The sequence below is a fragment of the Polyodon spathula genome, chromosome 21, assembly GCF_017654505.1.
Source record: "Polyodon spathula isolate WHYD16114869_AA chromosome 21, ASM1765450v1, whole genome shotgun sequence".
In the NCBI taxonomy this organism is placed as follows: domain Eukaryota; kingdom Metazoa; phylum Chordata; class Actinopteri; order Acipenseriformes; family Polyodontidae; genus Polyodon; species Polyodon spathula.
In genome coordinates, this window is record NC_054554.1 from 4903597 (window position 1) to 4930745 (window position 27149).

Sequence of the window (27149 nt, forward strand, 5' to 3'; positions counted from 1 at the left end):
CCCCAGGTTATAGGGCGCATACTGCACTCCACGTGGAGCGCCTTTGCTGGATGCTCCACTTGGGAGCCCCCTACAGAGCAGTTTTTGAATCTCCCATCACCAGTCGGCAATTGATGGAAAGTTAATGATGGTGGAAAGCTTAGCCCAGTGCTGACGAAAAAACCCCGCCTCATGCAGCAGTCTTGGCTTTTGCCGATGTCACTGCAAAGCTGCTTGTGTAACTAAGCAATGCAGATATAAAAAAGAGGGAAAAGTGTGCTCTGATGCATGCTCTTGTGATAATGAAGAATGCACCAACAGACTTGTTGAAGCCTGGTCTGCGCAATGATGAATCTTAACTATCACTAATTTTTCATAGTCTTGTGCTTGAAGGCTAATTAATGCTTTGAAACACATACTGTATTTTATTCACATAAGACAAGACTGCTAAGAAATAAATAATAATAAACACATATTAATCATCCAATTATCATGTTTATGATGCTGAATTTAGACAAATGCTGAGAAGAATCATTTTTCAGTCAACCCAGACATCCTCTTGAACTTTAATTTCAGCAAGTAAATTGATTTATTGTCATCCTGTAGTACAGTATATTAGGTTATCTTGAAATATCCCTATGTCAGACTCCCTCAACAAACCCCTCTGTAGAAAAAAGACTTCCACTTCAGAAGTCCACATCCACCCTAAGGGTTGCCCATAAAGGTCATAGAAAAGTAGGGAACCATCAGAAATTTTCCAGCTTTATGGGTGAACCATTTGAAAATTTCTGGTCTAGCTGCTAGACTAATTATGCTGTATCAGATTAACTATTTCCAAGCAATTATGCTTGAGGTACTAATTAATAGTAGACATGATGGTGTTTTCAGAAACTGTTTCAAAGGCAAATTCAATGTAACTGAATTGATGCCACCAGTGCCTACAGGGACCACAAGTGACATTTATTTTTATTAAATAATATAGTTTCCATTCTGTTAAATAATTGAGTAAGGTGGAACCCACAAAATGTTCATTGACTGAAAGCGATAGTAAATCAAGGACGAAGAGGAAAATATTTCATTTCCGATGGATCCATGTGTCAGGATGTTGTTCCCAATCCTTTATAAGCACACTGTTTAATGAATTCACAGTCAAAAGAAGAACCCATTTATAACTTCTGAACTTATTTCAATAGTGGTCATAACTTTGTGAGACTTAAATTATTATTATTTGGTCTTTGTTTTTAGGTTTGGTCAGTTGGGGCACTTATACCTCACTCTATTTGAAAGGCCACACATATAGTTCAAAAGCCACTTTATCTAATATCAGAAGAGCTATGGGTTAGACAGGGACTCAATAAGGTTTTGGGGGGGGGGTTCAATATCATCACCCTTTCAGCAAGGCAACCACATGAGAAACTAAGAGAGTCAAGAGATCATGAAACAAAAATACTTAGCCAAGGGGTAAGACACTATAAATAAGGCACAAGATACTATTATTAAGAGCAAGTAGCTCCAAATAAATACATACATACCTAGGCAGACAGTAGCTAGTGTTGGAAGAGTTGACGCATAGCTTGAATGGAATGATCCTCAAAACCCTTCCCACTGAGACACTTACTCCCTCACCCAAGCTCTCTCCTTATCAACACATACTGAGTACCTGGCTTTATGGACACTCCCTGCTTCAGTGAATAGCACCACAATAAGAGTTTTAACCCCTAAGGGCTACAGGTCCAGAAATGCATCCACAGTGATCAACATTTTTTATTTACTGATTTAATGCCGATATAAATGTTGCATTCAGGAATGTACTTTAAAGAAAGACAGCAGAAGACAAAAAATCCTGGTAGACTCACATACACACTGTACAACTGACAACAAACTCCAGTCACTTCCGAATTGCTGCAAATTGTTTTTTGTTATTTTCTCTGAACATTATCTGGATTTAGGTATTGCTATTCGCAGTCATTCAATTCCTAAAGGAGAAACATTTGAATGCAGCATGGTCTCCTAAGAGTTTCCCCAGGTCTTAAAGAGTTGTTTAGCACTGCTGCAGTACATCTGACAGACAGCAATAGATTTTCAATAGAGCAGCGCAAACACAAGCTTTCAAGACAAATACCTCTCTTCATTATGTGTCACCCCTAATGAAGAGACATGCTGCCACTCACGACTGCTCTATAATTCTGTTAGTCTTTTCTCGAGGCTAATGCAGAAAATGTGCTTGTAAAAGTCTACCTTTATACTTGGAGCCTTACAAAAGCAGGGACTGCAGTTCTTGAGTAAAACAGACAAAGACGTTTCTCTTCTTGACATAGTTTGTAATAGCTGCTACTTGGACATTCATTTTGAATTCACAGCAGAAATATATAAAATACTGTAGCTTCTGTGAAAATATTTTATTATTACACCTATTTTATAATGTTAGCCAAGATAATTACAGGCTGGTGCTAAACTGTGTTCTAAAATTAATTAAAGAACATCTACTTGTAGTGCATGATAACGTTTTTATTAATGATTATACAATGTTAATAACATACTTACTAACATGTTTTAGACACTTATTAATAGTCCTTAAACCCCAGTGTGACCAATGAATGCCATACTGAGAAATGACAGAGAGGGGAATTATATTATATATTGCAGAGCATGATGAGAACTGAAGGTGATGAGCGCAGAAGAAAATCCTTTTAACCTTTTGAGTGAAAGGTTTGGTGCAGCTACTCAACACCATACTGATTTGACTGGTCAACATGGGGCAGATCAATCTAACCTGAACGTCTAAAAAAGAAAGTACACTGGATAAATGGAAAGGCCACTGGGATCCGAGCTGTCAGGGAAATCAATCAAATTCCACACAAAAGCGAATCTGAGGTGATTGTAAATGGAATTCCTGGAGAGATCTCTATGTATCCGTGTCATTGCAAGCACATGTGCATAACGGAACCCAACCAGATACATTACTATACTAACTGATCACTTAAGCTGGTCCTTGGGTAACTCAAGCATGGTACTACTGGACCTGAGTTAGATTAAACTGAATTGGGCACAGCTGTAGAATCCAAGAACTTACGAGTATGTTTCAGATTTAAAGTGAAACAAGTTTGCTTAATTTAATTTCAAAACTGCTTAAAGATAAGACGATAATATTAAAAGAGCGAGTAACTTAAAGTGACATTTAAACATTTTAATTTTTTACCTTTCCTTACCTGGGACTTGGGGTAATGCTTTGAACTGCTTTCAAAAGCTCAGCAACTTAAATCTTTTCATTTCTCTTCTCTTAACTTGGAGAATCTGACAGTTTTTTTTTTTTTTTTAAAGTCAGTGAGGGGTCAAGCAATGAAAGAGAAATTAGAAGGTTGTGCAACATGAATACGTTGGTGGGATTTTTAAAACAGATCAAAGCATTTTCTGAGGTCATACGGATAATTAAAAAAAAAAAGAAAAAAATCAATCAATATAACAACAGCGTCCTAAAACAACTAAAAATGATTATTTAAAAAAAAAAAAAAAAGCAATAAAATGTTTGCAATTCTCACTAACCGTCTGCCAGCTGTACAGCATTTGGAAACCAATACAACAAGAACTGTATTTCCCAATTTGTTTGTCCCATGAGCTGACCAATTCTGGTGCCTGTTGTTAATATATCTACAAGAATAATGCAGTATATCAATCTAGACTTCAATACAACCTTCTGTAGAAGGGTATATATGTTAAATGAGGATTAATTCGAGTTTAATGATGAGGTGCACACAGATCTATTCTGTCTATAAGATTCAACCCATTCACAGCATGTGAATGCAAACAGCCTGACCTGTCTCTGCAATCACTCTCAACACTAGGTATTTTTGCTATCATATAAATTTTGTAGTGTTTTGACTCCGAGCTCCTTGAGTGGGATTCAACTATCATGCCAAAGCCATATGCAGTAAATATCCATAAATGCTTTCAGATGGACATGGTGTTAAAAATGATGTAGGTGCAACTTACTGTGACTTTCCTTGGGCAGTCATTGGAACAGAGTCCACTGAGCACTGTAAAAAAATAAATTAAAAAGATAAGACAACATTTTTATTGTCTTCCCCAATAAATAGCAAAACCTTTCACTGCACATAAGAACCATGCTTATTTCACATTTTACCAGCATCTCTTTAATGCTCTGAGGATAAGGATTAAACAGGGTTATCATGTCTTAATGAGTTTCATAACAGAATGGGCAATGAGCCAGAATTTCTTCACAAGTGTTCAATATGTTTTGTAAATTGGCCTTATGAAGGACAAATTGACAGATTCCCTAAGCAAATTTAATTAATTTCATTCTAAAAGATGATCTGAAGGGGTGCAGGATGAGGTATTTAGAATTTGTTTTTATCGTATTGTTGACTCTTACGGGGTTCAGTGGTATTCGTTGTGGAAAACATTGAATACTTCTCTATCTCATTAGAGGATAGCCCACAAACACCGCCAATGAGATCCATGACATTTCAGAGCATTCTCATCATGATTTAAACTCTCTGCAGAGAAGCAGACTGACACTGGAATACAGAAATATGATACCCAACACTACGAGTGCAAACCAATGTTTTAAAAATACATTTTCTAAGCACTGGCGATATTACTGCATGTCCCCCTTCTTTTAAAAATCTTTTAGTTTTTGTCTTTTTTCTTACTTACGTTTGGAATACGTATTTAGTAGTCAATCCTGTAGGTGAAATTGCATGATACAAGTTTGGTGAAGGTGCAAAATCAAGCAGTTATCATGGTTACCATGTGTCACGGATGAACTGACAGACGGGCACAATTAGTGTACAAAGGGTCCCCATTTTTTGAATGAGGACCCCAAACCGAGGCACTGCAGTTCAACAGTGTCTGACTAATACATATTTTAATATTACTTGGGTTAAACAAATTAACTACAAAAATAAATAACAGCAGCACTAGAATTCCAACCCTGCTCTCATCTGAAGAATTATATTTTGCCATCAGAAGAAATGCAATTCTGAAACAGTTTGACATTTCACATTAAGTTGTAATCATCTTAAAATATATCCAGCTACTTTTTAAAAGATGCATTTATTCAACAGGCTTTGCTGGTCTGACACAATTATATGTCACCTAAATGACAGTGCGCTCTGCAGCATACTGATTACTCTCTGCTGATTTAAAGGAATGGCCCTACATTTGCAAGATTGTATGGCAGAGCACACTCTCTGCCTTTTGAAAAAAACAAGAGGACAGAAATAAGATTGTCATAAATTAACCACACAAACAGATAAAAAAAGGAACTTCAGTAGCTTAACCAGGTAGAGTCCTGGGAGATCTGATTTGTAATCCAATGCATTTATATGAGGTGGGGGTTGCAAACATCAGGACAGAAGTCTAAGAAATAAAGTAGTGCAGTGTGTGCTTCTGAATTGAGTAGGTCTTTGGGAGCCAAAGAAATAAAGCATTCTAATACATTAGTATGCTGCATTTCAGAATACTTATAAATCATAACATGTTTTTAGTTATCACTTCAACTTCGGTGAGGACTTGTATGGACACAGCAGACTATTCTGAAAATAGAAATCCAGAAATGAAATAAATATCCATGACATGAAACATTTTTTTAATTCATTTAATTTCTACCAACAAAGGCCAGACTCATTTGTCCATTTACAGCACTACATATTTAGTTGAATATATTAAAAGCAAAGCAAGGAAACTCTGAATGCATGCTTTATGACAGCGCTGATATAGTGTACTACTGTTTACTGTTCTATCGCTACTTTCAGAATTTGAAATAAAAATCACCACCACACCTTAAATATTTTCTTCTGCTAACACAAATGAGTGGAAATAGGGTTTCAGAAGATGCTACTGATACAGGTGCCTGCTCAAAAGTGGTCCAAATTAATACATCTTTGCTGAAGGCTGTAACAGCAGCTGATGGAGTATCCGTATCTTCAAACAGAGGCGAAAAATACAAACACATTAATACTCTAGGCAACATTCAAAATGAACAATTTCTGATGATTCATTGTGCTAAATAAAGGTGATAGACAGTCAGTAGGGGGGAAAACTAATTTGAATCCAACCCAAGTGTGGCAGGGTGATTGCCCTACACAGGTGGGAATTAGTGTTGGAATTGGGTTTATTGTGGGTGTTTTTGGAGCCGATTTGTGGGATTAAATTATTGTTTACAGACGGGCGCTCGACTGAAACTTGCTGCCTGCTAGGCTTGGTTGAGGGGGAAGGGCAGCAAGTGATTTGCTGAGCCGGTCCTCAATCAGCAGGTGGGCAGGTCCTGACCGAGTGTCCGTCAGTTTTAAAACATCCGGTGGAGATGGCTCTGGGCGATTGCAACGTCATGCTTCAGAGGGGAGTCGCGTATACTCAGGAGGAGAGCGTCTGCTCTGCAGGAACGACAGCTACGCAACCCTCAAACTGCAAGCGGTGCTTGTGAAGGCAATGCCCAGCCAAGGCCGTATGAAGCAGCAGGAGTCATCGTATGAATACGAAAATGCAATGTTCAACTTCATGGATCCTATCAGCCAATCAGGTTTGGAAAAGAGCCTTTATAACTCCACCAGTAGCCTCCCTCTAAAGCCAACAGGACTTAAGAATCTTGAAACTCACTTTAAAACTGTGACTTAAATTTCAAGCAGACTAAAGCCATTAATTCAAAAATAAAACTTAAAAACATTAGAATATTTTTTTTCATAATCGTTCTCTTAAGCAGTCATTACCTGCAGATAACTTAACTTGTCTTTCATCAAGTGCCCTCACGTTCGACTTGGGCCACTTAACTGCTGCCACGGTCAATGATCTAGCAGGCAATGACCACTGTGCCTCTTACTAAACAGCCCTCTCACACTGATTGATCAGTGTGTGTAAAAACTAAACCCATAGCTGTGTCTTGTTGAACTGCAGTTTGCTGGACACTAAAGACAGTGTGCACAGTAACAAAATACACACATTTCTCTCATTAGTCAAGGTTAGAGAAAGGAGAAGCTTTGATAGCTGCTCCAAGTAGAATTCTTCCCATTGTTTAACAAAAATGTTGCTGTTTTCTGTTCATTATCTGTGATGCAGGCTGTCTCTGCATCAATAATCAAAATGAACCTTTCAAGGTTCTGCTGCAAAAAGCACAGATGTCAGATGCAATATTCAGGGAACATAACCACAGCTATTTGCAAAGACATGTCGATGCTTAACACCTCCAAGGGGCAGTGCCAGGTGAATGGGGTTTCTAATGAACTGATGGTAAACTGGCTGAGCCTCCGCTTTGCCTTTGCAAGCCTCTTTGCTTCTCATATATAATTAGCTTCTTCCAGTCAGCTACAATGAACCCTGGTACCTGCATCTTTCTGGCTTCTGAAAATGAATACTAAACAGATTAAGCCTAGCTTCCCACTGCAATATTCCATAAACATGATGGGCTGAAGTTTAGGGCTTTAAACTAATCCTTCCCCATTACCTTTTTAATCCAACTGTTGATTGTGCACCTTTGGCAAAAAACCCTTCAAATAATCTGATTTTTTAGCACATCCCCAACGTATCCTATTCGACCACAAACTACACCCACCCGCAAAACTTTAATGGTTTAGCTTTTGTACTTCCAGAATTGTGTATTCATTCATTCATTCATTCATTCATTCATTCATTCATTCATTCATTCATTGCCATTGCTGTTTCCTCACAGTATGGTGGACATCGACATGTTTTCATAAAGTAAAGACATGAGGTTTACTTGTGCCTTTTTGTAGCTCAACAAGCAAATGAAAACAGAAATATATCTTTAAACACTTCAAATAAAACAAAACGTGGAAATGGCGATGCAAAGTGAAGGGGGGAAAAAACTCACCATTTTTGTTCTCGTTTATTACATTCCATATAATAGAAAGTCGCAAAAAAAAAAAAAAATCTAATCTATGTAAAAATCACTACACAGCAGTTCCAGCAAGTTGGGCACTGTTTAAGTGAGACATTTAAGAATGAAACATTTTTTTTCTGTCCCATGAGATTCTGACTTGCTCTAAAGCAGCACATAGCTAAAGTGCACCGAGGGATCGACGTTTTGATCCACAAATTCACACCCGAATTCTGCTGAGACGGTAAATAAGTACAAGGTATTTGTCATTTTAGCGAATATGATTTTTGTATCCAAATACATGTCAAAAAAATATTTCATACAAATATTCCAATATTTGTCCCATCATGTTATATATATATATATATATATATATATATATATATATATATATATATATATATATATATATATATAAATGTATACATACATACACATACAGATAGATGACTGATTTTAGAGATACATTATTTCTGACACCCACAACTGAAGTCTTTCTAAGACAGATGAGCAATAACTCAGTTTGCAGTTGAGTAAAGAACTGTTATAATAAAACATTCTGACCTATAAATGCATTTGGAGCTCAATGGGTTTATAACAGATGTTTTTTTCTGGCACTTAGTCATAATCCTAAAGGTAGTCAACTGAAAAATGTAATTTCCATCAAAAGACTGATGCAAGTCCCAATGACTTGAGAAACTATAGATCAGTGAATTCTGTCAGCTAAGGACAGTGTAAATGCAGTCATGGCCAATATCATGAGATGAATGTATCACTTAAAACCTCATAGTGCTAAACCATCCAGCCAATGTGACCCCATCTTGCACTTTGCAAGTCTTTTAAATTTTCACCAAATTTTTTAAAAAAAAAGACCTAGGAGTTAAAGCAATATAGCAAAGAAAAACAGTTTCTACTGTGGACTGTCCGCTACTGTTTTGCTTCGTGGCATTTTAGGCTCAATTATCATTACCATTGAAAGTAGCGTTCATCAGATGGTTAATGCACATAACTGGTGTTGCCAGGCCATTGGCTTACTGTGTCCGAATAACCCCTAGGACAGCTCACTGTCCAGAACTGTACTTAAAAAGTCATGCCCAAGAACTGAGTAAAAGCAGATGCCTGGAATGTGATGGCCACAGACAGGCTATCCTATTAATATGTATGACAAAGAACAATTTCCAACAGTAATCAATGTATTAAGAATACATACGTACTTAAAAGCCAAAAATAAATACAAATTGTAAACTGACAACATGTATCTGCATATTATTATACATCGAGAAACTTTAAACATGAAGGAATCAGATTTTTTACATTAGAGTCAGTCATATCTCATCACAAAACAAATAAAAATCGCTTTAGGCAAGGACTACCCTGTCAAATTTGTTGTCTTTGATCTGTGGAAGAGGGTTAATAAGAAAGAGATGTAGTGGTTATATTTATTTGGAAGCTTTACTTGGTGTCGTTGTCCATTTTGTTGGAACGTCACGGCATATTACTCCAGTTAATGATGCATCAAGGCATATAGATCTAAAAACTCAAATTCACATTCTTTATTGCCAGGCAAATTTAAAGATGCTCCAGTGATCAGGGCCTGCACCTTATCTGTGTATTCAACCTGACTGCAAGGGTGGTGTTTTATCATTTCAACTACAATTTGCAAAAATAATCACTGAACACATTGAAGCAAATGCATACATACATAATCTGGTATCTTTATAAAACGTAAAAATTGCTGACCCTCATCTGAGAGATATTTCACCTACAAATTTCTGAATTAACAATTTATACTTTGTTGTGAAGGACAACAGTGATGATACATTCAAAGACATCCAGTTTGCTTGTATTTTATTAAGGCTGTCTTTTAGATATAGCATTTACAGACTGTCACAGCAAAGTGACAGTTACCCACTTTAAAATAAAACAAACAAACAAAAAAGTTTCTTGCTGATACTTATTTCTTGTGACATTTTACCCCCTTGCTAAAATAAAAAGGCAATATTGTTAGCCGTCAGCTTTTCTACTGTATGTCTGCTTCTTAGCACTAGCTACTGTATATTCACACTGGGCCCCCTTTTCTCCTGTATTTAGATTATATGCTTGTATTTTTTTATTCATTTTGGACCATGCAATACCAGAATGCAGCAGTTTATCTATAGTGTATTGCAATATATCCTTAAAAAATGAACCAAACAATTCTTAACAAGGGGCAGGAAACAATGTTAATAAAGGTACTAAGAGATAAGGAAATGCATTTGTGCAGAGCTAGTTGACCTTTTTCTTAGACCATAAAGTAGAAAACAAAACAGTGGAAATATTGAGCCAGTAAAATTCAACTACACTCATCTCTTCCTAAAAAGTAGTTTCTTCCTAAAAGCACAAAACAATGACAAGCCACTTGTTCTGCCCACAATCAGAATAACATCAGCTTATCCTGCCCTCCCATCTCACGATAGTTTTTAATAAGGTTTTTGTGCCATTCAGCCCTAATCAATTTAAAGTTTTATTAACTCCTCTAAATGAAAATGTCAACTTTGCTTAACAATAACTGAAGCAGGGAGTATGGTTATATTAAAATGTTATAGCTGCTACAAAGTCTGCCAATGGCAAAGTAAAATAAAAAGAAAGACAGAAAAGCAAGTGGAGCCTATGAAATGAATTGCTGTAACACACCACCTGAAGCCCCCACTGCTGGAGTTTGAGAGTGTATTTCAAATGATCAATCCAAGTCTTCAACCAGTACTGAACACTGCAATTAGTTGAATCTCTAAGCAATCCTAAAACCTATCTTATAATTCCATGTAAGCAGCACAGGCATAAAGTCAATAGTACAGCTTCTCCGTCGATAGCAGCTTGGGGACTAATGCGGAAATCATTCGCTGCTGCAAAGAAAAGATTTCTACCACCAATTAAATCCTTGTTTCAATTCTGCTTCTCCATCCCCTTTACAAACCAAAACATCTGCTTTCTTTATCCTTTGAGCTAAAGGTTTATGACCATTCAAGATGGTAAAATCCTTGTGATTAAAAAATAAATAAAACCGCAAGATCCACGGCTACCAGTTACCTGGATACTGACAGCTAGTCATTTTCTATTGTACCAGTAACACACTCTATAACTCGCATGGTAAAATTAGATTCAGTGACACAGGTTAACCAAATCATTCAATTGAAGCTACCAGGGCAAGTAACTGATAGGTCCCATTTTAAAAACAAACAAACAAACAAAAAAAAAAAAAATCAAGTTTCTGATTGTCTGTGACTGTAATACAAGGTCACAGGTTCTTACTAAAGGCTGAAACTACAATTGGTAGTCTTACTTTATATTAACCAGGTAGCAATTATCAGAAATTACATTGATTTATTAAGTCATTTGCAGTACAAATATTTCTTACAGTAATAAAGGTTAGGCTGATTGCAGATGAATTTGTTTTACAATTTAAATTGTGCAGAATTATTATTTTTTATAAAATCAACCAATAGAAGATCTGCATTTTTTCAGCAGCAGGCCAATCATAAGTGAGCAGTGGCAGGACATAAACAGTTGAAGATCTTGAGCAGGTTTAACCAATGGGAGAGTCAAAGATCTGCCCTGGTTTTGCAGCTGTACAATCATTAGTGAGCAGAGGCGGGACATAAATATGCTACAGTGCGCAGTGCAAGAATAGCTGAATTCCGCACTTTTCGAAGATTGTTTAAAAAAAAAAAAAAAAAGCAGTATAGTGAACCACTAAGTCCATTTTCTGTTGTCGCACAGTTTGTTAAATACAATACAATTAGACACAAACGCTGTTAGAAACTTTATTTCAAGGGGTGACAGTTAAATCACAGACAAAATTGTCTGTCCCCAAGTCACTGTACATATTTTGAGTGAAGAACTGTACTTACTATATCAGATGAGATATTCAACACATTTAATAATTTATATATTTTGAATTTAAATGGGAATAAACTGGACATGACCATCATAAAACACAGCTGTGCAACAAAATTAGAGACAGCATATTGGATTTTCTCCTTTTTTTTTTCTTTCCTGGTAGGGAGTCTTTCAATATTTCCAGTTGCGTAAGCACAATATGGAGGTACATGTTACATTTTCTCAAGTGGATACCATAACACTGAAAATATGACGTCAACAACTCAAACAGCTCCCCTCACGGGAATGCTTAACTCTCTATTGAGGGTTATGAAAAATAACTAAACAAAAACAGACCATTTAACCAGGTCCAGTCTTAAGTATGCCCACGTATAATTTTTGAAAGAAACTATTTCATTATTGTAGGGTTGTCTTATCGCAAAGTCTCTTTGTGCAGAAAGACTTAAATAAACAACCATATTTTTGCAAATGTTCAGAGCAGCTGGCGTTAAAAGCACTCCTGCTGTTATTACATTGTATGAACTGCAGCCTAGCTAGTGCGCTGTCTCCTCCCTCATTGTTGGTTGACAACTTTATCAGACAAAACTAGCAATCGGCAACCCCCCAGCTAAGCACATGGAAACAATTCTGCAGCCACTGGAAGCAGATAACCTGATACTGCACAAGTGTCTGCAGTTTGGGCTGTATTAAATAGAAAAAAAAAAAAAAAAAAAAAAAAAAAAAAATAGATCAGGATCCCGGGTCTGCATGTACAATACTAGCAGAATACACACGCAGAAATAATCATGGGTCAAAAGGCAACATTCAGAGTCAAAAGCAATTGCCTGCAGTCATCTGAGCTGCCAGGATCCGGGGTCTGATTGAAGTCAGGAGGGAGACCCGATAAAGCAGAGATCTTGTCAGTTTGAAAATACAGGTTGGTTCGTCCTTAATTAAAACCCAGGAGCCATAGATTAAAGGGCACTAAAGCTATTTGCTGACAGTTTTCTATTTCTAAATGTCAGTTTTATCACTTGCGCATCTCCTAAAATGATTCATGGTCTGTTTGTATTCAAATAACTATATGATAGAGGGTAAAAAAAAAAAAAAAAAAAAAAAAAAAAAAATAAAATATAAAAAAATAAATACGGAACAATCTTTTGGTTGAACAGACAATGTGTGCTCAAAAATATATGAATTTCAAGTCTAGGGACTGATGATGAAAGTGAGATGATTAAGAAAGTCAGTATTTATTTAAAAAAAAAAAAAAAATTGTGATAATTCTAAATCGGGCATGAAAAGCTACATAACACATTGCTACAATACAGCATGTTAACATACAATGAATCATGTATTAACAGTGTAAAACTATAAGCGCCCTTAGCAAATAACCTTCAAATATATACAGTGCCTATAGAAAGTCTACACCCCTTGAACTTCAACATTTTGTTGTCAAGTGACTCAGTTTCATGCATTTAAATGAGGATTTTTTTCCACTTATCTACACACCATACTCCACACTGTTAAGGGGGAAAAAAAGGTTTTATTGAGAAAAAAAGTTAATACTTGGTGGAAGCACCTTTGGCAGCAATTACAGCTGTGAGTCTGTTGGGATAGGTGTCTACCAACTTTGCACACCTAGATTTAGCAATATTTGATGATTCTTCTTTAAAAAACTGTAAATTCCTTGGGGCGCGTTGATGGACAGCAATCTTCAAGTCATGCCACAAATTTTCGACTGGATTTAGGTCCGGGCTCTGACTGGGCCACTCAAGGACATTTACTTTTTTCTTCCTTAGCCACTCCAGTGTAACTTTGGCTGTGTGCTTTGGGTCGTTGTCATGCTGAAAGGTGAACTTCAATCCTAGTTTCAGTTTTCTTGCAAAGGGCAGCAGGTTTTCCTCAAGGACTTCTCTGTACTTTACTCCATTCATTTTCCCTTCTATCCTGACAAGTGCCCCAGTCCCTGCCGATGAGAAACATCCCCATCACAGTAGGGATGGTGTTCTTTGGGTGATGCGCTGTGTTGGGTTTCTGCCAAACATAACGCTTTGCATTTAGGCCAAAAAGTTCCATTTTAGTTTCGTCGGACCACAAAATGTTTTGCCACAAGGCTACAGAATCTCCCGAGTGTTTTGTTATTTTTTACATACTTCAAATGGGACTCAAGGTGGGCTTCTTTCTTGCCACCCTATCATACAGAACAGATTTGTGGAGTGCTTGTGACATTGTTGTCACACGTACACTTTGACCAGTCTTGGCTATAAAAGCCTGTAGCTCTTGCAAAGTTGCCATTGGCCACTTGGTAGCGTCTTTAATCAGTCTCCTTCTCCCTCATCCAGTTTGGAGGGACAGCATGATCTAGGCAGGGTCTTGACGGTGCCATACACCTTCCACTTCTTAATCATCTTGACCGTGCTCCAAGGGATATTCAAGGCCTTTGATATTTTTTTATACCCATCTCCTGATCTGTGCCTTTCAACAACTTTGTCCTAGAGTCCTTTTGAAAGCGCCTTGGTGCTCATGGTTGAGTCTTTGCTTTGAAATGCACTACCTAGCAGAGGGAACCTACAGGAACTGCTGAATTTATCCTGAAATCATGTGAAGCACTACAATTTAACACAGATGGAGGCAACTTAACTTGGTGTGTGATTTTGAAAGCGACTGGTTACACCTGAGCTAATTTAGGATTGCTATTACAAGGGGGGTGGACACTTATCCAACCAAGCTATTTCAGTTTTTATTTTTAATTAATTTTCTACAAATTTCTAGGATATTTTTTTTCACTTAGTTGTGGAGTAGGATGTGTAGATAAATGAAAAAAATGCACAGTAGGTGCATGAAATCATGAAGAAACTAACTATAAAAACTAAACAAAAATGCATGCAACACAGAGTTGTCACTTACCAATAACCTTCACAAAGTAAGCATCTGCCTCAAAGTTGTTTTTCAAAGCGTGGATGGTAAGTTCATTTTGAGGACCTTTACTGAGCACCAACATATCCAATATTCCCTGCAATGAGAAATTTGATCCTTCATAAGAGAGAGGTTAAGCTGTTTAAAAAAAAAAATAAAAAAAAATTATTATGGTATCTTTAAAATGAGCTGAGCAAGATTCTTTATTCTAATGGTCATCCTAAATTATCTGGCAGTTCCACAAGATACTGCTTGCTTTATTTTACACCCTAGAAAAAAATCCATCAATTTAATTATGTCAGTTATGTGGGGATAAAACACAGGATTATCGATTCATGCCAACTGTTATGCCAAGCTATAGCAGTTATTTCAAACTTCTCTCTATGCATTAGCAACACTTAAGAATCTGCTACAAATGCACTACAAATGTATTGGCGTGCATGTAAATAATTATTTCCATTTATCAGCATTCAACTGTGCTTTTACTTGACCAACAATTTCATTCCAATTTTCAAGCATAATCCTACATCAATAATGCATCTAAATACTGTAATCTAATTGGTCTAATTTATGAAAGTCTGTTATTGTAAGTTATTAAGGGTTATCTAAGAGTATCGGAATATGTAGAGAAACTTGTGCTCGTCTCTCTGTTGAACTAATATTTTTACACGTACATGAAACACTTGATCATGGTTTCTAGGCGATAACCCCAGCCCTAGAGGAGCTGTAATTATGGCTGTCATGCTACATTGCTTAATTGTGATCCTGCCATGGACCACCTTCTGCTAATTGTGCCCTGCAGTGGATCACTTGTCTTAGCAGATTCTTGTCACAGTCATCAGATTATAAAATAAATATATATTAGCTTAAAGAGCCAGCTGCCCTATATATATAATATATATATATATATATATATATATATATATATATATATATATATATATATATATATATATATATATATATATACACACACACACACACACACACATAATACAATAGTAGTATAATCATCATCAGTTAGGTGTCACAATTTATCAGAAGCATTTATTGCCTTTCAGTGGATTTAAAAAAATGAAAATAAAAAAAATTATAAAATGCTGCATGGATGGGCAACTTCATATTTTAAACAAAAAAATTTATATTTCAAAAGATGGCCATTCTTGTAGCAAAAGGTTATATAAGGGCATGACAGCAGTGGGGACGCTAATTCTCAGATGGCTTACGTTTTTGGTGTTACCCAACTAACCACTGCAATGTGCAGCCTAAACTAAAAACTATTCAGGCTTACACACTTAATAAAAGGGACACTTTCCTTTTAGAATTCACAGCTCATTCAACAGGGGTCATGTAACTAGTGGTTAGTCTTTGGTTTAAACCCCATGCCTACTACAGTTCTGTCTGGCTACAAAGTTATGCAGCTGTCTATATCATTTTTTATGTACAGTATGCAGTATTGTAATATTAATTTTAATCCAAATACAAAATAGATTAATAAAGCATAAATTGAAATAGTTTTTTTTCTTTGATGAGATAAATTTCTATCTTTATATATATATATATATATATATATATATATATATATATATATATATATATATATATATATATATATATTAGATAGGGCACGTTAGGGCACTTATTTTTATCCCAGGGGAAGTTATTTTTAACCTGAAGATATTTAAACAGGACAGATCCGTGGAGATGGCACTGTTAGATTAATTATCACACTGGTAAGATGGATGTTTGTAATGCCTCAGCGTTGAGTCATAAATGGGGCTCCCTAATTATGCCAATGCCTTTCCTTATTTCCTCACAATTCCCTGGTCAGACTGGGAGAGGAGACTCTGTCAGGCCTCAAATGAGAGCTGGCAGAAAGTAATTAAAAGCCAGGCATGACAAAAAGTGTTGTACTCACGTCTTCATAAATGTCAAAGAAGGTTGCCACCACAGCATCTGTGATCTGATTGAGGTCTGAGAGGTCCCAGAAGACTCTGAACATACGACCTGCACCCCTACAGCTGATGCTGGCACATGGCACATTCTCCAGGAGAAAGGCTTGCTGATTGCTAAGTGAAAAAGAGTTGAGAGAAAAGGTTTTCTATACAAGATGTTTATTGGGCAGCAAGGACAGTCCTAAGCAAAGCATCACACACACACACACACACACACACACACACACACACACACACACACACACACAGAACCAACGCTGGTACCAATGAGTGAAAAGTTTAGCCATGCACTTCTTTAAAATACCCTTTTTGGAAAACCTAGATTATTCAATATTTTTCAAATTCTATGTACTTTTTATTTTAGTTGCCTGCCAGTCATATGCAACTTAGGCTACATCACCCAAAGCGTTGTTTTTTTTTTTTTTTTTTTTTTAAATCGGAAGCACCAGTGGAAAAAACAAAAGGAAACTTGATTCAAGGGCACTTTGGGTGACCTTACCTGCATTACACATACCTACGGCAAGCAACTTAAACTGAAGGGCAACTTAACAGACCTAGAAAAAAAAACAGTACCGAGTAACTGCAATAAGACTACTGCAAACATCATAAAGTCAAAGAAAAAAAAGAACCTAAGAAATACAATTTGCAAGGAAATTAACCTTGAAGAGAACAAGCTTGCAGTCCACAGTAAAAGAACATCATGTTTTATTTTGGCACATGTTTCTTTTGACAGGCTGATGTGTATCAAAAAGCAAAGCTTAACATTTAGATGGGATTACAGCTGTGAAGACTTCTGAATCAGTCTGAAAAAACAACAACTGTCTTTTTCCCCCCATTTGTGTTGTCAGGATAAGGCAGCTGTTGTAACAGGCTGTATCTCTGTGGTTTAGTCATACCTTAGGCGATTTACTATATTATATCTTCAAAAATCAGGGTTAACAAAAAACAGAAGCCTTGTAATAAGTGAAGCAGTTTTTAACATTACCAGGAGCTATATCTCCTTGAATGTTTCCTCTTGCTTAGCACTCCAAGTACAGTACTGCTATGCCATGGTATCCTATTCAATGGCCTTTGAATCTTGCAGGCAGCTTCATTAATGTTAACCATACGGAGAAGAAGCATGCCTTTAAACCTGTCTGAGTGGTACTTCTAGGTTTTTCGGTTCATAAGCAGTGTACCACGAATAATATATATTATTTACTGCAGATTTCAGGGACCAGTTTTACAAGGCACTTCTAGCACTTGTAACAGACTATTAGCTAACAAAAATATTGTATCTGTCTTCTTTCATCCTGTTTTACAAAACCGTATTATTTCAAGGTATAGTTTTGCAGAAATCAGTTCAGATAGTCTTCAGTATTTTCTTCTATTTATATAAACTGGATTCACCCAGAGTGAAAAAAAAAAAAAAAGAAAAGCAGCCTTTCAGTTCCTAGCCTCACACTTATACTTACTATAAATAAATGATCAATTTTAATTGACCCTGTGGAAACATAATGAATAAATACAAAACTCCTTGACTGGACAATGACAGGGATGGAATTCTCTCAAACGAGTTTACAGAGTCTCAGAGTTGCAGACGACCCCTGCGGAATGTGAATCATCCAAAGATATCCTTGATATTGATCAGTTGGTGGATACATCTGGTCTAGCCCTGGACTAAAGACGGCTCCACCCAAAAGTGCAAAAAAAAGAAAAAAAAAAATTATTTTAACAAGCTGTGAAGCTTTTCATATGTTTTCAGTCTTCTCAAAGGCACGGCAAAGCAAAACATCAGGGAGTGCAGTGTCGACAGAATACTGATGCCCACACAACAAACGTCTTAAATTAAAAGTGCCGAGCTGAAAGATGAACACCCTTACAGTTCATTTCTGTTTAGAGCTGCACTTTCACTCTTTTTTGTCATAAAGCTCTCAAGTATGTGGTTATCATCCCTCTACTGTTTGTTAACATTAGAATTTCAGTGAAGACATCAATGAACCTGCACAGTTGGAAATTGAGCATGCTGGGCTAAAGCCTAACACAATATATTTTCTTTCTTTATGAAAGATAACGAACTTGCTATTGCTTTCAAACGGAAGGGGGGGGGGGGGGGGGGGGGGGGGGGGGGGGAATACAAAGGGGGGGGGGGGGGTTAATTACAACCCCCCCCCCCCCCCCCCCCCCCCCCCATTCATCTATCATATACTTTATCAAAAATTTAAGCATATTACCATTTCAGTACTTGACGACCCCCACATTGCTACCGACACCAGTAGTAAGATATAACCCTACTGGCTTGGTATCCACACATACATGAAATATTTTAAGCATTCTGCTGGTGTAACGAGGGCTGTTTCTGAATTAGTTACAGTCCATGTACATTGTAAGATTTAAGAAAAGACATTGCTCACCCTTGCAATGTACTACACCTGCTTCTGTGATACTACAGTTTTATAAAATCAAAAATGGTACTCTAAATCTGTGGGTACTAGAATTGTACTGTAACACAGTTCACTAACTAGCCACAGAGGCCCTTATTCTCACAGGTTTATCTAGGACCACACTGACATGAATACAACACAACTCAGTACTAATTGGTCACGAAGGGCCAAGCTAGCGGTTTTCCTGAATGAAGAGATGGACAGGAAACAGTATAGGTACTCACTGAATTGTTAGCTACGGACTCATGCAGCGACATGCCACACCAACACAGCAGTGCTGCTTTTGAACCTGTAACTGGGAGCCAGTGCAAGTGTTTCATTGCAATACTTGAAGCACGATTTGAAGTAAAGACACAGAACTCAAACAAATGTGCAAGATATCTCAAATGGCAAAGGGCTTAGTAGGACCAAATCAGAGTGTCTTGATATGTTTTTTTTTTTTCTTTTCTTTTTTTAGTTTTAAGGTCTTTAACGTGTAATTTATAGCCTTCTACTGCTGTAGATAGTTGCCAAAATATGCCTTCTCTGGATAACTGGTCAAGGCTTGTGTACTCATAGCTGAATCTAGTTTTGCGGAATGTAAACAAACTTGTTGTATATCTTTATCCCTATTTTTCTTTTTTTTTTTTACGTTAATTCAGAATGTGCAAATATTTTGCTATGAAAACATACTGCTGCCTCCAGGAATCCTTTGCTATACGACATGTGGTCTGATTATAGACCATAGCAGTGAGTTTGAACTGCGACACAAGAAGTCATCATCTTGTGGTCTAATTGTGCTGGAAGCATCTGCACAGACCGACTTGGAGTAAAATGCAAGCAATAAACCATAATATGTTCAATATATACTGATAGTACTAGTAAGACGTAAGAAAATACATTTTAAGGTGTTGTTCACACTCTTAAGAAACAAGATTAACTAGGTGGAGAGAATCCCTGTATTGATTTAAAGCTCACATTAGCACCTGCATTCACAGCCAAACATCTCATCAAATCAAGTGCTTCACCCTGCTGGAAACCTTTTACCTGACAAGCACCAACTTGATCAGAAGTTGCTAATTTAACTTGTTCCTGAATTTCTTTTAGAATTATTTCTGTGAATCTGGGGAAGCATATGCATGTTAACGCTTATCACGGATTGGTACATAGCCAGTAGGAACTCTGGCCTTTTAACTGCTTCTTGAAAATCGATCATACTGACACACCATCTGCTGCTTTTTAATTCTTAACTCTGATAACTGACAGGAATGCATCAGGCCTCGTAGCGAGGCTGGCAATAATTGATTTTTAAAGAGTATTTATTCCTACAGTTTTTAACTCCTGCGAATTGTGTGGAAAATCTGCTGTGATTTTACTAAAAAAAAAAAAAAAAAGTATTTAAATCCTCAATGCCTTTATTATAATTTATAATTATAATTACTTAATAAATAAATAAAAAATACAAAAATCTTTCAAGATGCATTTTTAACATTGACAGGTATCTTTGTTATGTTTACAAGCAGGAACTTTAAAATGTATTGAATGGGGGGGATCTTAATGAGTTGGAACATGGTCATTAAGCAAGCTAGTTAAAAATGAGGGTGCACAACATGATCCAAATGTAACAAATGTATCATTCTTCAGTTTGATCTATGACTTGATGTATGCACGCATGCTGTTTGTTTTAACAGGCACCTGGACTTGTTTTGGTCAATTCAAATAGTTTGCTACTGTGTCATCGTTGTCTTTGTTCAGTGCTAGATGTTGGAGCACATACTTATTGCACATAAATCAACATTTCAACAATTGTACCGTCTCTGCCTCCCTCACACACTTAACCCGATCACTGTTGTAGCTGCAACACAGAATGCAGAAAACGTTGTGAAATGAGTTTGCGTAAACAGGGTGTTTTGTAACATATATCTCAAAAGCACAGACTGCACTGGTTTGGTCCCTAAGAGCTAGCTTTTCATTTGCAACTTTTCTCAGTCAAGTTGATTTCCACAAGTGCCTCTTGGGGTGCAGTGTGCATCAATAGGTTATTGGTTTCAAGCATCTCTGTTACATCTTTTCACAACACCTGTATTGACGTGAAGTGTTTTTGTCTGTATCACCAGCTGCTTTATTATACCATCTTGACTATCTACAATCCAGGCCTTTCAATGTTTAAAATTTGATTCAGACAATGCCATCCTCCTTTGAAGCTACAGTTGCTTTTGGTTTATTGTCTGAAACATACCGATATATTCAAGTGTTGTGAATATAGCTGTGTTCATCATAAGACTTTCTAAATACAGTACATGCATTAGCCTTGTATCTTTTTAATGCTGATATCTGCAGTAGACAGTGGACATTTTTCTTCTACCTTACACACAAGTCTGCTTTTTTTTAAGCAACTGCCATTTCCTCTAATGCAAGTTTGGAATATAGACAACTTGAAAAGGCACCACATTAACCCAGTAAAGATGAAGATGTTTAACATTTTACTGTACCCAATACCACTGGGCTGTTCATAAGACTGCTGCTTTAATTTTCTACCAAATTTCAGCACTCAATATTTGCATTACATTACTGTGAACTCATTCAAATAGTTTGTTTTATGTACAACCCACTCAGCAACTAGCCTTCCATACACTACCATCACCATGACTTTTGTCTGTTATGATGGTAGCTTTTTGAATCACTGTCCATTATAAGCCAATATACGTATTAGAACCATTCAAATATTTTGCATTAATTTACCTACAAGTCTAAACAGTGTCACGTTTTTCAGCAGCAGCAGGAGTAAAACTATTTAATTTCTGTTTTGTTTTGTTTCTTGACCAGGCTTCGAATAATATTAAGAGACAAGGGGACTGTTTATCTGAACTCTTACAGAAATTATGGATGTTGCAGCTGACTTAAACATAGCATTTAATCTCTAATTAGGACAGCCATCCAAATCACTCGGGAGATTCGTCTTCGAGGAAATTTGCTTGTCAGATGGGTAGTCTCTGGGGTGGTGGGGAGACACTTGAGCAACTAAACCCATGAATCATTCTGATTTTTTTCGATTAATTTTAATAGACACCCTATGTATTCATAAACCTGAATATGCCACCCCAAGGGGCAGTCATCCAGACCTGCAGTCTTCTTTATCACACTATAAACAGTTCATAGTAGCAGATTCTTCAAATCTTATTATAGGGCACACCACAGAAAGGCAGCATGAATCCAGTTTAAAAAATACACCTTTCAAACTGCATTCTCACTGTTGACATAGATAATACTAAGGTTTCTTTTAGTACTTTCTCCTGTACTGTTCAAGGACTTGCAAACCCGGCTTGCTGCTGAAAATGCCAGAGAATGACAGAGTGTGAGTATTCTCATTGCTGAAGCTGCAAATGTGCACCCGCGGAGTTTGCACAGCATTGCTGAACGTTTTTTTTTTTTTTTCTGACAAAGGCTATTAACAGCCCCTAATGGAAGTTTGTTCAGAACCAGCGGCTGCAGTTTGTACAATGGTGATATATAGTATGATGCTACATTTTAGATTTCCGGACATACAGAAATATGCTAACTCGTCATTTTAATTGCGCATTTCTTCATCATATTCACACAGACCATTGACTGGAACAGTACAGAACACATTTGCAAAGGGGGTGGGGGGTTAATTCACAGTGAAAGTTCATAGTACAGAAACAAGGACCAGAAGAAAGGGGAAATCTGATTGACAGGCAAGATGGAAATAGCAGAAAAAGAACGGAGCTAGGACATTTACAAGTCAGGCATGCAAAACGTGTGCTGTACTTATTAAAATGTATGATGTATGGGGTTATCTTCACAAGGCACTCAGGAGTTAGTTATTGGTTAGCTCAACAATTTATCAATGTCACAAAACAAAGTTGGTTTTAAAAACAAAACTTCACTTATTTTACTATAAAATTCTCTTTTTTCATCAGCTACTAGGGCTTTTCACCACACTAACTACCCGATCCAGGAATGGATGGAAATACTCCTCCCATCACAACGCATTTTCAGCCAGTAGAGAAGAAAAGCTCAGGTTTAACAGTAATACCTTGAATGGATCAAACTGCTACATAATGGGAGTCTTGCATCCATCCATGTGACTGTTTGAGAACTAGCTGTAAAATAATAACAATTTTCTTTTGCAGAAGCAACTCATTTACAATCCCACTGAGAAAGAAGGCAGAAACTACATTGTATGTAAAGCAGTATCAGGAGCACAATATGTACCCGATACATTACTTATTTGTAGTTTTAGTGAAGCAATGCCGTGTAACACACAGAACAGGGGGAGTTAATAACGCTGTGGCCCTGCTGCACTATGTTCAATGTGATTTATAGCTAGACTGGGGTTTTACATGCTTGGTACTTTGCAATGCGGCACTCATGCCCTCCCTGTTGAGGTATGTGTGGAAGTTATCTCTGTATCAAGGTTTGCAGCAGGGTATTTGTTTTTATACTGTAAAATTCAAAAGACATTATGCAGTGGGGAGACAAAGCCATTTATCTTGCAGGTTTATATTTCTTCCTTGCAAATACATGCGGCAACACTAAAAGCATACTTTTCACAGTCATAACAGAATGCTGTGTGGCACTGAAGCAGAATTAGCATCTTTAAGTCCCCCACTGTCTGTTCAGAAAAAAATAAAAAATGTCATCTTTAAGGCGGTACAAAAGAATAAATTAGGAGTAGCAGCACCTTTGTTCCACTTTTCTTAAGGGGGGGGGGACCTGCACTGCTTTGAACATCTAGAGAAAATAAGTCTCTCTATTGGTAATGGTCATCAACAATCACACAGCAAACAATGAAGAAAAAAAGAGGACATTTCTAGGACAGGCATGCATATAAAAATAATAATAATAATCACAATAATAGCAACAAAAACAACAACAACTACCATGACTGTTGCAGGATCTAATTGAGGTATAACACAATAATGTTTTATCCACAAACATTGTAGGATTACCAGACACTTTCTACTAAAATGCCACCGAGTCCTAGATTTACACTCATGGAGAGACAACCTTAACATGCTGATGGCAATGTTTTGTACTCATTTGAAGCCGTTAAATAAATGGATTGTGGGCAATCATCCTCTAGGGAATAGAGCCTACCCCATCCAATCAAATTAGCTTGGGACTGAAGCTAACTTTCTGTGGCAAAAAGAAAGCGTCTTTAGTTCTCTTCCATGCAGTTGTATATTCAATGTGACATGACACTAGAATATGCTGTTAAATGAGAATCCACCCTGCTGAATTAACAAAAGCCCTAGCTGCATGTCTTGGCACAATAAAAAGAGCTTTATGTTTTCTTCAAGAGTAAGAGCTGTACTGTGTTTCTCATGTCAAACAAAAGAAAAAAAAATAAAGTGGCTCTTTAATCAAACATTACCATAAGCAGCTGACTTTGTTATCTTAATGGGAATTTAATTCCAGGATGCTTAATTCCATTGGTAAGCATATCACACAGCAAGCAATCTCGCCTTCCATTATATCTGCCGGTAAATTGTTTATCACAGTATTATTAAATACACTCTTTCCAGAAGGAACTCACAAACTGGGAAAATCTAATTATTTCAACTTCTCAAAAAAGAAAAGTAAGTCTCAAAAGAATGATATATATATATATATATATATATATATATATATATATATATATATATATATATATATATATATATATATATATATTTTTTTTTTTTTTCCAATGTACGTTTTAATTAATTTAATTTTGCCGCACCAGTCATGACTTTCTCTTTTTTAAAATTCGTTGAATCCAACTATAAACAGGCTGGGTTAAGTATGCAGCTGCTGAAGTGAGCTGAATTAAAACCAACAGATGTTTGCTAAGAATGAACCAGGAATATTTTGTTAAATTCTTCTCTAGCTGTATTACTGAAGCAGATTACAGGGCCTATCAGATTTAAATCAAGAAGGGAAGCCCATGTTTGCAAGTAATCATATTTCCTAATCAAACCGATGCAGATGGAGCCTATGATTAAACAGAAGTTGGGAGTCGCCACTTTCCTGGAAGCGATGTGTCTCTGATTCTGGGGTGCTTGCAGCTCAGATCTGCATCTGTGAAAATGGTACACAAATTGACAAAATGTATTTTTTTCAGTTTTTTTTGCTATTTTGTTACCATTGTATGCTATTTATGAAGCTGTTGTACTCTATTTGTGACCTATTTCAGGGAAGCAGAATGTTTTTTTTTGGTTTAATTTCAACGCAAGATAAAACAATAACGTATTTATGTATGCATGCAGCAGATGCTAGACGACATTCCATGCAAATACCTCTGTGCATGCTAGGCTGAGACTGAAACAGAATTCTACACTGGGTTTACTGTTACAAACAACATCTCCAACTTAGTATTTGTGATTGCTTCTCTACCATGCTGCCATAATTGTCAGTTTTTCAATATGCTTTGTCAACAAGATGCTTTATCGAAACACAGCCCCTGGTGCTTTCTGTACCTTTTTCTCTCTGTCTCCCCAGTGGTCCCTTACAAACACAGATGACTAACAGAAATATTCTTTTATAATGCAAACAGTAAGAGGAAGTGGAGAGTGTGACAACTGATCATATGTTTCTTTCATAAGCAGCTATCAGTCATATCAGTTACTGTATGTATTATTTTCCAACACTAATCAATTGAATCAAATGCTCCTATTGAAAACATTGAGGATCAGATGGTGCAGTACAACACAGTACCAGTGGGCAGGACTCTCATCTCTTTCTGCTAGTTCAAATACAGCTGGGATCAAAGGCATGCAAATCAACTATGGCAGCTCAATGAGTCCATTAAAACTAGCTATAACCTGCTTCTAGAGAACAGCACAAATGGGTAAGCAGGAGTGAAAGTTTGCAGTTAAATCCCTGGCTCTTGTAGATAGACACAAGGACCCTTTGTGCTCTACAGCGCCCAAAACACATCTTTGTTTCTTTCTGACAAATTGTATTGGAGATTCCAGGAGCACAAGGTAATATTTCTCACATTTAAATGTCAGGTTTGCTCTGAATATTTCTGCTACTGTGTGTAATCAGATGAAACTGCAGCCCAGAAACAAAAATAAATTGTCTGGGCTACCTCACGAAGTGAATGTTGAAGCTAAACTTATTAATTGATCAGAAGGAAACAGGGCCAGGAATCTTAGATGGTTTAGAAAATGACAGATCCTGATGAAGGGAACACAAGTTAGTCTAAATTTTGTGCTAATTATGGTTTGTGATTGTTACAGAATGGAAATCAGAATCTTGCTGCTTAAATCAGTAACAACTGAAGATGTATGAAAGATGAAGCTGCCCTGCCTTATGTTTCTGTGCAAACTGTGCCAAAATGTTGCTACTACTGTGATAACAAAATTAATTAAAAAAATTTATGTTGAAAAGCAAGACATTTGATTTTAGCTCTCCGGGACTGCATGCAATAAACCTCAGTCTTGTGTGCAGATAATTTCATTTCTATCCAGTTTCTGGAATGTTACCAATTCAGAGTATGTTTTCAATACTATATTTCAATACATTCAATAAATTGGGGTGGTATTTAAAAATCTTTTGGAAGCAATCTTCAAGTTCAGGATTGACATATTTTTTTAAAAACAACTAGCAGATCAATTATTTGAAAGCAGACTTTCATCCTAATTTTCATCACTATCTTTACAAACCCTAAAAGTTCCTGACCCTAAAAGCACTGCTCTACAGCAGTGTTTCCCAAACGTTTTGATTGGCGACCCAAATGAACACAGGCATAATGAACCCACAACTGAAAATTATTCACTATTTGGTATTTTAACTTAAATACTTAAGCAATCAAAAAGTGGAGTTTCATTTATTTGTAACCACACTACTACACTGAGTTACATGACCCTGGACACTGACTTTTGAATTGTCTTTCCCAAACTTCCAAATGAGCTGAAGCTATTTATACACGTCAGGATATATTCATGGAGAAGTAATAGCTTTGTTTCCTATAGTCTACAATGTTTCTGAATCAAATTTACCATGTATTGTATAGAGGCAAATTCAACCCCTCCCCACTTCAGTTATTTTTTTGAATGAAGGTTCACAAAAAAACATGAAGTGCATTACAGCAGTGTCTCCTGGCTAAGGATGGCCAAGAAATCCAATTACAGTGCTGCAATGTCTATGCATTCATTCAACGCACCGATATCTAAAAAGAGT

The 27149-nt window shown here is 36.7% G+C and overlaps 1 protein-coding gene across 3 annotated transcripts in view; it reads right to left on the reverse strand.

Moving 5' to 3' along the window:
• itfg1 (integrin alpha FG-GAP repeat containing 1) overlaps positions 1 to 27149 on the reverse strand; it is an 84688-nt gene that overhangs the window by 19175 nt on the left and 38364 nt on the right. For all 3 annotated transcript variants that reach the window (XM_041222237.1, XM_041222236.1, XM_041222238.1), the window contains exons 11-13: positions 16521 to 16671; positions 14594 to 14699; positions 3970 to 4013 (exon numbers count right to left, since the gene is read on the reverse strand). In XM_041222237.1, coding sequence (XP_041078171.1) covers positions 3970 to 4013; positions 14594 to 14699; positions 16521 to 16671 — 301 coding nt within the window. The remainder of the gene's footprint in view (positions 1 to 3969; positions 4014 to 14593; positions 14700 to 16520; positions 16672 to 27149) is intronic.